The 13,901-nt window shown below is 44.1% G+C and overlaps 1 protein-coding gene across 12 annotated transcripts in view; it reads right to left on the reverse strand.

Moving 5' to 3' along the window:
- Positions 1-13,901, reverse strand: part of LOC115162131 (ral GTPase-activating protein subunit alpha-1) — a 116,515-nt gene that overhangs the window by 91,345 nt on the left and 11,269 nt on the right. For 10 of the 12 annotated variants that reach the window (XR_003869487.1, XM_029713143.1, XM_029713142.1 and 7 more), the window contains exons 2-15: positions 11,475-11,585; positions 11,289-11,338; positions 10,155-10,212; positions 9,188-9,231; positions 8,803-8,980; positions 6,114-6,229; positions 5,536-5,674; positions 5,045-5,259; positions 4,466-4,723; positions 4,026-4,211; positions 3,731-3,802; positions 3,430-3,578; positions 1,746-1,869; positions 625-794 (exon numbers count right to left, since the gene is read on the reverse strand). Coding sequence is in view for 11 of the 12 variants with exons in the window: in XM_029713143.1 (XP_029569003.1) it covers positions 625-794; positions 1,746-1,869; positions 3,430-3,578; positions 3,731-3,802; positions 4,026-4,211; positions 4,466-4,723; positions 5,045-5,259; positions 5,536-5,674; positions 6,114-6,229; positions 8,803-8,980; positions 9,188-9,231; positions 10,155-10,212; positions 11,289-11,338; positions 11,475-11,585 (1,870 nt within the window). In the remaining variant the exon portion in view is untranslated. Of the gene's footprint in view, positions 1-624; positions 795-1,745; positions 1,870-3,429; positions 3,579-3,730; positions 3,803-4,025; positions 4,212-4,465; positions 4,724-5,044; positions 5,260-5,535; positions 5,675-6,113; positions 6,230-8,802; positions 8,981-9,187; positions 9,232-10,154; positions 10,213-11,288; positions 11,339-11,474; positions 11,586-13,901 lie in introns of those variants that run through there. The other 2 variants (XM_029713135.1, XM_029713144.1) reach the window with 2 other exon arrangements.

Raw genomic sequence — 13,901 nt, forward strand, 5'->3', positions numbered from 1 at the left:
AATTAGGTTATCATGAATTACCATCAATTGTTTACAAGGTTTAATGTTTGATTTATTAATTAAATAAATAAACATTAAATAATTCAGTAATGACTTGAAAAAATGACAATATTCTGTTTTTAATCGACAGTAAGAAACGGCTAGCCACTGGCTAACTGGTAAGCACAAAAATAGTCAACAACTTCGGGAGTACAGACCCCCAGAAATCATCATATCGCCCTCTATTGGCAAATGTAAGAACTGCTGAAAATGCACAGTCAAGGATCTTTAAAAAATATATATATAATAGAGGCATACTAAGACAAAATAAACTTGACAGTGTGTAACATAACACATTAGTGCAGGAAATAATACAATACATTTTGATTAAAATGCTGGAAGTGAATGCTGGAATAAAACAATTAACTATGAAAATGAACAAAAGCTGTGCAATAAGGAAAAATACTCCTGGCTCGAATAGAAGCCTGTCTCTAATAAGCGCCTGTTGTGTTCAGGGATTTAATCAAATATTTGCCCAGGCTATTAATTGAAGTTTTACTGTATTTTCTTTACATGTCTTAACAAAATGCTTGGACTTGTGCCTTCCACAGTATGTGTGTTTAGCACGTTCTCTCCTGTCGTTACCTGTACAGGTTGCGGGCCAGAACTTTGGTGAGCGTCTCCATGGTGAGGGACCACTCTGTGACCAACTCCTCCCAGCAGGTGAGCGAGGACAGCACGGACAGCAGGTCGTCCCACAGCTCCCTGGAGATGTACACGTTCAGGTTCCCTTTGATCCAGGCCACTATCAAGGTCTACCAGAGGAGGAGGAGAGTCAGAGACAGACAGACAGTAGCATGACAAGTAGAAACGCCCCTTAGAAACATTCCTTAGTTAGGTCTCATGCAGAGGAAGGTTATGGAGGCACCATTGCTCTCTCAAAAGTCTTTGCCTCCATTCCTTGTGTCCGCTCCCAAACTTCTTTACAAATGTAATGGAAATTATATGATTAAAGGTTTGACTAAATTATTTCACTCAGAAACCCTATAACCTGTTGAAATGTATTTGAAATAAGGCTATAATAATGGGTTAAAAACTATATTCCAATACTGTGTGTGAGCAAGACACTGTTACCACTTCAAAATGAGCAGGGCAGAGTTGATAAGACGACCTTGGGAAAGGAACAGGAGAAGATGTCTCCCTAAGTTAGGGAGAGAAACAACAGCTAGGCTGGCAAAAGATAAGGAGACAGGTGGTCTGGGTACTGTGGAAAAATACAGCCGCCTACAGCTGGGTGGAGTTCTCTACTGGTGTGTGTGTGTGTGTGTGTGTGTGTGTGTGTGTGTGTTAATATAAAAGGCTTTGTACATTGTAAGGATTTTCAGAGCTCTCATAAATAAAGGTTTTGACCCTTGTAGGCTGGGTATCTGTCTGCTTCATTCAACCAGAATCTTACACAGTCTGGGGGGGCAGACTGAGTAGTTTCATTGAAGTTCGGTTTAAGAACATTGATAACTTAATTCACATAACAACAAAATGTCAATGGGAAGCGAGAGAGGATTCAAGGAGAGGTCATGAGGAATCAAGAAAATACTATTAAGAAAAAGCCCTTGTGGTTAGTCACAGTAGGTGTCCCAAATGGCATCCTCTTCCCTATATAGTACAGTGCTTTTAACTCATGGGCCCAGGTCAAAAGCAGTGAACTATATAGGGAACAGGGTGCCGTTTGGGACACAACTGTATGGTGTGAGTACTACGCTGGGTACCTGAAAGACGGCCCCGGCCAGCCTCCCAGAGAGGGTGATGTTCTTCTTGCCATGGGGCATGATGGAGGGAGGTCTCCTCATCACACACTCGGTCACCCTCAACAGCACCAGCAAGATCTGCTCCCTGCAGACGCACAGATAGACACCAGAAGAGTAGCGGTCACATAGGGATCCCTCATGTTACACAAAGAGTGGAAAGTTCCTACCCCTCCACCTTGGCCCTAACCTAACATAGCAGGCATAAAATAAACGCCTGAGCAGGATCTCTGCATCCGGTTTTCAGGGGGAAAGGAAGCTAGGTTGAAGATACTGTATCCCTGAAAATCGGATGTGGATACCCCATCAAATAAGTGGATTCGGCTATTTCAGTCACACCCGTTTCTGACAGGTATATAAAATCGTGCACACAGCCATGCAATCTCCATAGACAAACATTGGCAGTAGAACGGCCTTACTGAAGAGCTCAGTGACTTTCAAAGTGACACCGTCATAGAATGCCACCTTTCCAACACGTCAGTACGTCAAAATTCTGCACTGCTAGGAGCTTCCCAGGTCAACTTTAAGTGCTGTTATTATGAAGTGGAAATGTCTAGGAGCAATAATGGCTCAGCCTCGAAGTGGTAGGCCACACAAACTCACAGAGTGGAACCGCAGAGTGCTGAAGCACGTAGTACGTAAAAATCGTCTGTCCTCGGTTCCTACACTCACTACAGAGTTCCAAACTGCCTCTGGAAGCAACGTCAGCAAAATAACTGTTCGTTGGGAGCTTTATGAAATGTGTTTCCATGGTCGAGCAGCCGCACACAAGCCTAAGATCACCATGAGCAATGCCAAGGGTTGACTGGAGAGGTGTAAAGCTCGCCGTCATTGGACTCTGGAACAGTGGAAACGCTTTATCTGGAGTAATTAATCACGCAACACATTCTGGCAGTCCGACAAACAAATCTGGGTTAGGCGGATGTCAGGAGTACGCTACCCGTCCCAATGCATTGCGCCAACTGCAAAGTTTGGTGGAGGAATAATGGTCTGGGGATGTTTTTCATCGTTTGGCCTAGGCCCCTTAGTTCCAGTGAATGGAAATCTAAACGCTACAGCATACAACGACATTCTAGACGATTCTGTGCTTCCAACTTTGTGGCAACAGTCTGGGCCCTTTCCTGTTTGAGCATGACAATGGCCCCGTGCACAAAGCGAAGTCCATACAGAAATGGTTTGTCGAGATCGGTGTGGAAGAACTTGGCTGGCCTGCACAGAGCCCTGACCTCAATCCCATCAAACACCTTTGGGATGAATTGGAATGCCGACTGCGAGCCAGGCCTAATCGCCCAACATCAGTGCCCAATCTCACTAATGCTCGTGGCTGAATGGAAGCAAGTTCCCACAGCAATGCTCCAACATCTAGTGGAAAGCCTTCCCAGAAAAGTGGTTGCTGTTATAGCAGCAAAGGGGGACCAACTCCATATTATTGCCCATGATTTTGGAATGAGATGTTCAACGAGCAGGTTTCCACATACTTTTGGTCATGTAGATTACCTAACCAGACCCTTCAGATCTGCAAACATAGAAGGGTTAGGGCTCATGAGTGGTAGGTAGCAAATTGGGTCTGGCCATAAATGTATGCTATGCTTCCCCATTAGAACCAATACGCTGCTCGGTGTTAGCGTGTAGTGTTGTGGTGCTGTACCATGTCTTCTGGTCCATGGTTTCATGCATGACCAGGCTGCGGTAGATGTTGAGGACTCTCTTGCACATGTCAACATGTTCCTCCAGCAACACCTTGAGCTCATTGGCTGGCTCCAGCAGAAAAACGTTGGCAGAGTTGGTGACAAACACCTGGGGTGAAAGAGAAAGCGGTAGATGACGGTGGTGAAGAAAGGTATGGAACTGGACAGTATCGGATTGAAGTTAGTGATCATTCCAGAATAAGACTTTATGTGGTTGCAGATTTAGCATAATGTGTGTATGTGTTGGGCAATAGAAAATACCTGTAGAGTGGGCTGAACACCGGCATGCACACTGTACTCCAGCAGCTCTTTCTCAGACACTTTATTCACCCCCTGAGGACACAGAAAGACATACACAAGAAGTGTTAAACTGAGAGACCACGAAGACAGGCTCCATCATGTGTACTTACTTGTCTTTGTTGAGGATTGTGTTCAATAGACACCAAATGTAAGAAAACAGACTGAAACAAGGAGTCATTTTCCATTGCAAAATGTTTTCCTTAGTGGACCCTGGCGCTTCCTTCCATCCTCCCCCACACAAAGCCCCAGCTCTCACCCCCTCCTCCTTCTCAGTGTCCTGCTGGGGTACAGGCTCTAGGTTGACCACTCCAGCCGTGGTAAAGAACCTCTCTTCCTCCGGCTCTCTCATAAACACAGGCTTGTCCTCCTGGGCGAACCATTCCTGGTACACCCGCACCACCTTCCTCATGGCTGCAGCCTCACACATCGGCAACAGGAAGGCCTGAGAAAAGAGGACAACACACCAATGTCACTGTGCTGGATTCAAATGGAGCAGACTTGTTTATCTTCTCTGCGCTCTGTGGGGCATACAGCCACACAATACCAGACTTTTACAGGGGTATTCAGACTTTTACAGGGGTATTCAGAACATAGTAGTAGTAATAGAACTTTATTGTTCCAAGAAGGGATACCTATGTATCACAACCAGAACCAGCAATACACAATGTACTGTGCGTGTGAGTAAGTGTGCTGTACCTGTCTGAAGACCTCGGTGATGAAGTTGACGTTAGTCCTGGAAGAACAGAGGACTCGTCTCACCACCTCCTTGTCAGTGAGGTGCTCCTCGTCCATACTACACAGGCTGGAGGAGCTGGGCTCCCTCTCCGTCAGGGTGGAGGTGTTGGAGTGGGATGGCTCCTGCTCATACCCAATCGCTCTGTCCAGGCTGTCTGCCCTGGGGCCCAGGTCCTCCCCCTGGCCATGTCCCCGCGCTGCCAGCCCTGCTGCTGCCCTCTGGAACACAACCAGAGAAACACAACCACCATTAATGCTTCCATAAGGACTGGAAATGTATGTAACACAATACATGAGTTGGAGGTTCACTAGTATATCCCACAGACAGAGAAATATCACAACTCAAAAGCTGTCCCAGAGGCTATGTTTAATGTAAAGATATAGTTATGCTAACCCTGCATACTTCTGCCCTTCAGATGTGCTGCCTGCATGGCCAACCTGGATGTTTTTTGGCAAGTTCTCTCTATGATTCCTAGATATAATATATACATTGTGCTAACCCAGGCAAACTCTCCCCTCGGGTGTGTATACAGTGATTACCTGGATGTTCTTTGGAACGCTCTCCCTCTCTCCGTCCACCCCGGGGATGTGTGTTCCAGTGTTGGAGCGTGGCTCCAGCCAGAAGGACACCAGCCAGCGGATGAAGATAACGCGGGCGTTGAGGAGGCTCTCCTTGGTACAGTACACTGCGTCGTTGGTCTCTGGGTCTCTCTTCACCACACTGTAGTAAGGCTTTGGTCTCATCGAAGGAACCTCTGGAGGGGGGACAGACGGAGAGAGGTTGAATAGAGAATGCAGATGTATCACTATTCCCCTTTTCACACCATTGTGTTGACCCAACCCATACTGTGCTGGCTCTGATGTATAACCATGCCAGCTCAGCTCAGCTCAGTAGTACCAAAAGGGTATCAATGTACTTCTATGCACACTGCACCACTATAGTAAAATGCAAAGCTAAGAATCAGCTTTAGAATGTATATAAACAAAGAACTGTTTCTTTAGCTCATACTAATTGAAATTAGTCTCCTCACCCAGTATGGGATGGTACAAACTGGTCTCCTTGGAGAAGTTGGGGAATATGTGAGGCAGGTAATATTTCTTAAAGTTTCCATACAGGAATGCAAAGCCCTTCTCGTGGTTGTCTTTACACTTCCACTCCAGACTTTTGGCCTGCAGGGGGAAAGACAACAAGAGACTACTGTTAACAAAGAGCATTACAGAAACAGGACCAGAGACAGGGAGTGAGAGGAGGCACTGTGTGCGGCAGGGAGAGAGAGAGCAGCGCAGCCGTTAACTCAGTGTGTTTGTGTGTGAGCATACAGTACACTGCAGCAAACGCATGCCGATGCAACTCAGCGTTAATAATGTGTTTGAGCTATCCATATGAGCTATGTTGTTGATCCCGCTTCATTTTGAACTGAAGTACTGCTTGAGTTAATTGTGGGTGACTTAACATGATGTAAGGAACTTTTTAGGGGGTTACGGTCATTTGCACTTCTCCGCATGCAGACAGACAGACGTCCATCTCAAAAGGCTCGCTGGTAGGTAGTAGGTAATATTGTATCCACGCCAAGCATGTTAGCAGTGTTAGTAATTAAGGGAAGAGTACCTGGTTTACCATGTATTTCAGAAGAGCCTCTAGAAAGTATCCTGTGAGGTCTTCCTGGGCTTTATCTCCTGTCTGAGGAGGGACCAGGGGACTGATCTCTTCTGGAGTCACTTGAGCTGAAGGAATGGAAGAAGAAGGGAAAGAAATAAAGGAGGAGATAAAAAGGATAAAAAGCAAAAGAATCAGCCCAATGGGCTTGACTGATAGTTAGGTTTGACATTGGCCATAGGAGTTTGAATCTGAAATATGTTTAGGCTGCAGAACAGCAGACCTGCCAACCCTGTCCAACTTTTTAGAGTACCAGAAGCGCACGGCAAATTAGAGATAACTATCTATAACATTTTTCTTAGCACACCAAGTTTAGTCTCTATAGTAGAGGAATGCTTGTCACCTCTAAAACAGGGCCAATCACTAGGGCCAGCTCACAAGTATTGGCTTTTTAGACATGGTTCCTAAGCAATACTAAAAGCAAAATCATTTTGAAAACATAAAAACAAACACAAATGATCGCGTCGACAGACCGCAAATGTCACGACTTCCGCCGAAGTCGTTCCCTCTCCTTGTTCGGGCGGCGTTCGATGTCGCCGACCTTCCAGCAACCGATCCACTTTTCATTTTCCATTTGTTTTGTCTTAGTCAAACACACCTGGTTTCACTCACCCAATTACCTTTTTATTATTTAACCCTCTGTTCCCCATGTTTGTTTGTGAGTGATTGTTTGTTTGTTGTATTGTGGTCCGTATTGTGGGCTTGGAAATTCTCTTGTATTTTGATGACTTTGAGTAAAGTTACTTTTATTTACTAATCTCTGCTGTCCTGCGCCTGACTCCTCTGCACCAGCTACACATAGATCCTTACAGCAAACTGGTTACACAAAGCTTAAGTAGGCTACCGCAAAGAGAATCTGAACACTGTTCGCTAGAAGAGTCCGCTGTTTCAGCCTATGTAAAGGTGCCTATTGGATCTTTGCAGCGCATACATAATTTCAGATTTTTTTAATATATGTACGTAATTTGTGTCTATATATATATATATATATATATATATAAACCTCTCTAGGGTAGGGGGCAGTATTTGCACGGCCGGATAAAAAAACGTACCCGATTTAATCTGGTTATTACTACTGCCCAGAAACTAGAATATGCATATACTTGTTTGATTTGGATAGAAAACACCCTAAAGTTTCTAAAACTGTTTGAATGGTGTCTGTGAGTATAACAGAACTCATATGGCAGGCAAAAACCTGAAAAGATTCATTACAGGAAGTGCCCTCTCTGACCATTTCTTGGCCTTCTACACTCTTTATTTAAAACTGAGGATCTCTGCTGTAACATGACACTTCCTACGGCTCCCATAGGCTCTCAGAAGGCGGCAGAACGTTGAATGATGACTTTGCAGCCCATTGCTGAAAAACAGTAGCGCATTTGGATAGTGGTCGATCTGAGAACAATGAGACAGGGGCGCGCGTGTACGAGAAGAGTCCATTTTAGATTTTTAGTCTTTGAACGAAAACAGGGTTTCCCGGTCGGAATATTATCGCTTTTTTATGAGAAAAAACACATAAAAATTTATTTTAAACAGCGTTTGACATGCTTCGAAGTACGGTAATGGAATATTTTGAATTTTTTTTGTCACGAAACGTGTCGGGCGCGTCACCCTTCGTCACCCTTCGGATAGTGTCTTGAACGCACAAACAAAACAGAGGATATTTGAACATAACTATGGATTATTTTGAACCAAACCAACATTTGTTATTGAAGTAGAAGTCCTGGGAGTGCATTCTGACGAAGAACAGCAAAGGTAATGCAATTTTTCTTATAGTAAATCTGAGTTTGGTGAGTGCCAAACTTGGTGGGTGTCAAAATAGCTAGCCCGTGATGGCGAGCTATCTACTCAGAATATTGCAAAATGTGCTTTTGACAAAAAGCTATTTTAAAATCGGACATAGCGATTGCATAAAGGAGTTCTGTATCTATAATTCTTAAAATAATTGTTATGTTTTTAGTGAACGTTTATCGTGAGTAATTTAGTAAATTCACCGGAAGTTTGCGGTGGGTATGCTAGTTCTGAACGTCACATGCTAATGTAAAAAGCTGGTTTTTGATATAAATATGAACTTGATTGAACAAAACATGCATGTATTGTATAACATAATGTCCTAGGAGTGTCATCTGATGAAGATCATCAAAGGTTAGTGCTGCATTTAGCTGTGGTTTGGGTTTATGTGACATTATATGCTAGCTTGAAAAATGGGTGTCTGATTATTTCTGGCTGGGTACTCTGCTGACATAATCTAATGTTTTGCTTTCGTTGTAAAGCCTTTTTGAAATCGGACAGTGTGGTTAGATTAACGATAGTCTTGTCTTTAAAATGGTGTAAAATAGTTATATGTTTGAGAAATTGAAGTAATAGCATTTCTAAGGTATTTGAATATCGCGCCACGGGATTCCACTGGCTGTTGAGTATGTGGGACGATTTCGTCCTATTCATTTCTGTGTACTTTTAACCTCTCTAGGGCCGGCGGGACGAAATCGTCCCACCTACGTAACAGCCAGTTGAATCCTGTGGCGCGATTTTCAAATACCTTAGAAATGCTATTACTTCAATTTCTCAAACATATGTCTATTTTACAGCTATTTAAAGACAAGACTCTCGTCACTAGCAAGGTGATAGGTGTAGAGATACTAACTCTCCTGGAGGCTGAGAGGGGGGTTGACCAGGTTGTCCAGGGTTCGAGGGCCCAGCTCTGACTGGGGAGATGGGAAGCCAGGGATCAGACAGGCAAAAATCCATAGCTGCTCTCTCAGTGCGTTGCCCTGCAAGGCCTGCATCCATAGCAGGAACAGACGTACACCCTCCCTTCGGATCTACAGGGGAGAGAGACACAGTCAGGAACATGCTCAGAAATAGAATTGAGCCTTTCTATATTTATGAGCATACTATTACCAAATACCCATAGCAGTCAACACCATTGCGAAAGACGAAGACAACAGCAAAAACAGAAGTACTGCATGTACAGAGGCAGGTTGGCTACTGGCGATGCTACTGACGAATGAAGGACCACTCTGATGTACCTTTAAAGAATTCCCAGTGTGCAACAACTTCTTCAGAATGAGGCCTGTGAGGACACAACAAAACGCATCACATGGAATATCAACAACTGGACTGCCACTCCCCAGCCCTTACCACACCCAACCAGCCCCGCCCCCAATACTACAGCACATGTCAGAGTTCTCGGTCAGACCTGGGAGACCCTCATCCCCAGATCCTTGGCTTTCTCTGGGTGGGCTTTGTATCCAACTGCACAGTGGTCTCAGTGCAGTGGAAAAGGAGAGACCACCTAGTGGAGGGGTGAGGAGAGGGCAGTGGAAAAGGAGAGACCACCTAGTGGAGGGGTGAGGAGAGGGCAGTGGAAAAGGAGAGACCCCCTAGTGGAGGGGTGAGGAGAGGGCAGTGGAAAAGGAGAGACCACCTAGTGGAGGGGTGAGGAGAGGGCAGTGGAAAAGGAGAGACCACCTAGTGGAGGGGTGAGGAGAGGGCAGTGGAAAAGGAGAGACCACCTAGTGGAGGGGTGAGGAGAGGGCAGTGGAAAAGGAGAGACCACCTAGTGGAGGGGTGAGGAGAGGGCATTGCAGGGCACTAATATGCTTCACTCTCACTCCAAATGCATGTTACAAATCATGTAGCTACAGTCAGTACTAATACAGACATTGGTAAGGGAGGAGTGTGTAGGCCTGATACGCACTTAACTGGCTTAACCTGCTTTTCAAACACATGATGGGACCAAATGTCTGATCATGAGGTAAAATCTTGAGAAGGGATGGGCAACTGGCAAAATGTCATCTAAACCTCATGGCAAAATGTGTAGAATTGCATGAAATGAACTCTACTGTCAAGAGGGGAGCTGCTAAAATGATGAGTTCACCCACATTAAAATGTTGCCCAACCCTGATCTAGAGGGAAAAAAAACATTCCCACTCATCTGATGAAGATGTCCACACTCGATGGCAGCACACCATGTAAGGCCTACTACAAATGTACCTATGCTGTGGAACTGCCATCGTCCTTGTATTCGCTCTGGTAGGAGTTGCAGAATTTTCTGTTAACAGAACATAGAATATAACAGTCAGGAGTGGTATGAAAGCCAGTGTCAGTATTACTACTGGGTTGAAACAAATGAATCCATCTTCATTGGAGAATATAATGTCAATTGTCCAAAGACTGTCAGTGGTCTAGCCTCTCTGTTGTGGATGAACTATATCATCGGCCAAGCGGTAGACGTCTCCGACTCCGTATGAAGAAGACCATGAGGCAACAAGGGAGAAGAGAGGTGAAGACACCTTTCCGGGGAAATCTTTGAAAGGAAGACTAGTGAGACTAGTTTGACTAATCTCACACATTTCAACACCTGCAACTACTTAATCCCTGTCACCTAGTCTGACACACATGGAGAGGAAAGGCAGTTCTCTCAGGGAAACTTTTTAAATATCACTGGCCTTAGATGTGAGGTGAACTGCAGCAGGAGGACTAGGCCCTCCCTGTAAGGAGACTATGAAGATGTAATGGCACATGACTCATTCACTCCCATGTCAACTGATAAAAGGCCACTAGCTGTTTGGCAAACAGACACCCATTTTATTTTGGACCAAAAACCTGCCTCTCAGCTCACTGTCTAGGTCTATAAATATGACACAAGACAATGCCTACAGTATGTGTGTGTGTGTGTGTGTGTGTGTGTGTGTGTGTGTGTGTGTGTGTTGGCAGGATAATTTTGATCTTTGTAATCTAAAAGGAACATCTTGCCACGGTCTTCAGGCCTCACTGAGCCTTGCCTCCAGTCCATTCTAATACCCTCCTGTGGGTGGTCACCAGGCACACGCCTGTATGTATGTGTGTGTGTGTGTGTGCGTGCGTGCGTGCGTGCTGGGGGATATTTCACACATGGGGATTGAGGAGTTGTCAAGCTAACTTGTCAAGCAAACACATAGAAAGAAGCACTCCACTTTCTGATTTACAGTAGCCTACACATTAACCTGCTTGGGGGGGAATGTTAGGCCAACTCTCTGTTACACCTACTCCATTCTGCTTTCTATGCATTCAGAATCCATCCCTCTCAAAATAATTGGGACACTCATTTAAAACAACTCCTCAATATTGCAGAAGTAACTGTCCTACCTCGAATATGAAAAGAATGGAGTCAAGTTCTTCCCTTTGTGATTTGTGACCTGCAAAAGAGAAGAGAATGTGTCTGAAACAATACCAGTGTCACCATGACTAGCGGCTGTAAAACATCCTGTAATAATCATGTGAAAATAATATTCAGGCCAACCAACCAGACTATTCTCAAACTTTTATCCTCACCTTTTTGTTTGAGACTGACTTCAATGTTAATAAAGTTCTCAAAGAACACATAGTAGATGTGAGAGTAGTATTGGTCAAAGAAATGCTTCAGGTCCCCCGACTCTGCATTTTCTGCAGAGAAAGAAAGAAAGAAAGAAAGAAAGAGAGACAGAAAAATAAAGAAAGAAAGAGAGGAGAGAAAGAAAGAAAGAGAGGAGAGAAAGAAAGAAAGAAAGAGGAGAGAAAGAAAGAGGAGAGAAAGAAAGAAAGAGAGGAAAGAGAGAGAGAGAGAAAGAAAAGAGAGAGAAAGAAAGAAAAAGAGAGAGAGAGAGAGAGAAAGAAAGAAAAATAAAGAAAGAAAGAGAGGAGAGAAAAAGAAAGAGGAGAGAGAGAGAAAGAAAGAGAAGAGAGAGAAAGAGAGGAGAGAGAGAGGAGAAAGATGTACTGTTAATCACACAGCAATGCAAACAAGCAGACATAATGATTCAGAGTTAAGGCTGCTATCTGAGAAGAATAATCAATGTCATACAGGCTTTGAATGCCCTGGATTTCAACTACACCTACACTTAGCCTGGAGGGGCTATTCATAGAAATAGAATAAATAGAATGGGCTTGGAAGCTCTAACTCTGGCAATTTGACTGGTAAACGTATGGGTGCATGAGCAAAGGCTGCCTGGAATTGTGTTGCAACAATTTCCATGGTATACTGAACAAAAATATAAAATCAACAATTTCAAAGATTTGACTGAGTTACAGTTCATAGAAGGAAATTGGTCAATTTCTGGGATCTTTTACTTCAGCTCATGAAAAATAGGACCAACACTGTACATGGCCTGCATACTTTCCAGACGTCACACATGAGCATGCTCTAGATCGACGAGTATGAAACGTGTTACAGTTGCCGCAACTTCGCACAGCCATTGAAGAGGAGTATGACATCATTCCACAGGCCACAATCAACAGCCTTATCCCCTCTATGCGAAGGAGATGTGTCATGCTGCATGACGCATATGGTGGTCACACCAGATACTAACTGATTTTCTGGTCCACGCCCCAACCTTTTTTAGAAGGTATCTGTGACCAACAGATGCATATCTGTATTCCCAGTCATGTGAAATTCATAGACTAGGGCCTAATTAATTTATTTCAATTATACATTATACATGAACTATAATGCAGTAAAATCTAAATTCGAAAATCGAAAAATTGAAATTATTGCATGTTGCGTTTATATTTTTGTTCAGTATAGCTTTAAAATAGTTTTTTCTCTCTCTCAGACACATGAAAAAATGTGTAGAATTGCAGGAAAATGGTTTCAAAACTGTAAAATTCAGGCCTCCCGACTGGAGCAGCGGTCTAAGGCACTGCATCGTAGTGGTGTGACTACAGACCCAGGTTCGATCCCAGTCTGCATAACAACCGGCCGTGATCGGGAGTCCCACAGGGCAGCACACAATTGTCCCAGCGTCGTTCGGGTTAGGAGAGGGTTTGGCCGGGGGGGCTTTACTTGGCTCATTGCGCTCTAGCAACTCCTTGTGGTGGGCCGGGCGCCTGCAGGCTGACTTCGGTCGTCAGTTGAACGGTGTTTCCTCCGACACATTGGTGCGGCTGGCTTCCGGGTTAAGCGGGCGGGTGTTAAGAAGCACGGTTTGGGAGGGTCATGTTTTGGAGGACGCATGACTCGACCTTTGCCTCCCGAGCACGTTTGGGAGTTGCAGCGATGAAACGAGATCGAAATTGGGGAGAAAAATGGGGTAAAATACAAAAACATTAACAATAAAACTGTAAAATTCTCTCCGCGCCATGGTAAAATGTTTCAAATTGCAGGAAACTGTTTAAAGATGGTCATACCAAGAATCATTTAGACATTTTATTTAGAATTTTAGGTATAAAAAATATATACACATTTTAAACATTGAATTTGGTCTTACTCCTATTAGCCCATAGAAACACATTGAATAACAGATTCATACACGGAAAAAAGTCAAAATACATAAAAAGGAATTTACACACTAAAAAGGAAGTTTGTTTTTAAGAAAGATCAGGAAATTATACAAAAAAAATATATATGTTTTTACCCATATTTAACCCCTTTTTTCCCTGCTCTATACTACTTCCATATACATTTTTTTTACTGGTACACGGGCTACCTTCAAACAAGTCTTGTGAGCGTTCTAGAGCAAAACCGACAAGTACGTATTCGTGAGTCTCACCTTTCCATAGAGTGGTCAGGTAGCCTAGTGGTTAGAGCATTGGGGCAGTATTCGAAAGGTTGATGGATCGAATCCACGAGCTGACAAGGTAAAAATCTGTCGTTCTGACCCTGAGCAAGGCAATTAACCCACTGTTCCCTGGGCGCCGAAGATGTGGATGTCGATTATGGCAGCCCCCCGCACCTCTCGTTCAACTGACTAGGTATCCCCCTTTCCCTATTAGTGTGTAGCCAAA

This window comes from Salmo trutta, chromosome 25 (genome assembly GCF_901001165.1).
Source record: "Salmo trutta chromosome 25, fSalTru1.1, whole genome shotgun sequence".
Lineage (NCBI taxonomy): Eukaryota > Metazoa > Chordata > Actinopteri > Salmoniformes > Salmonidae > Salmo > Salmo trutta.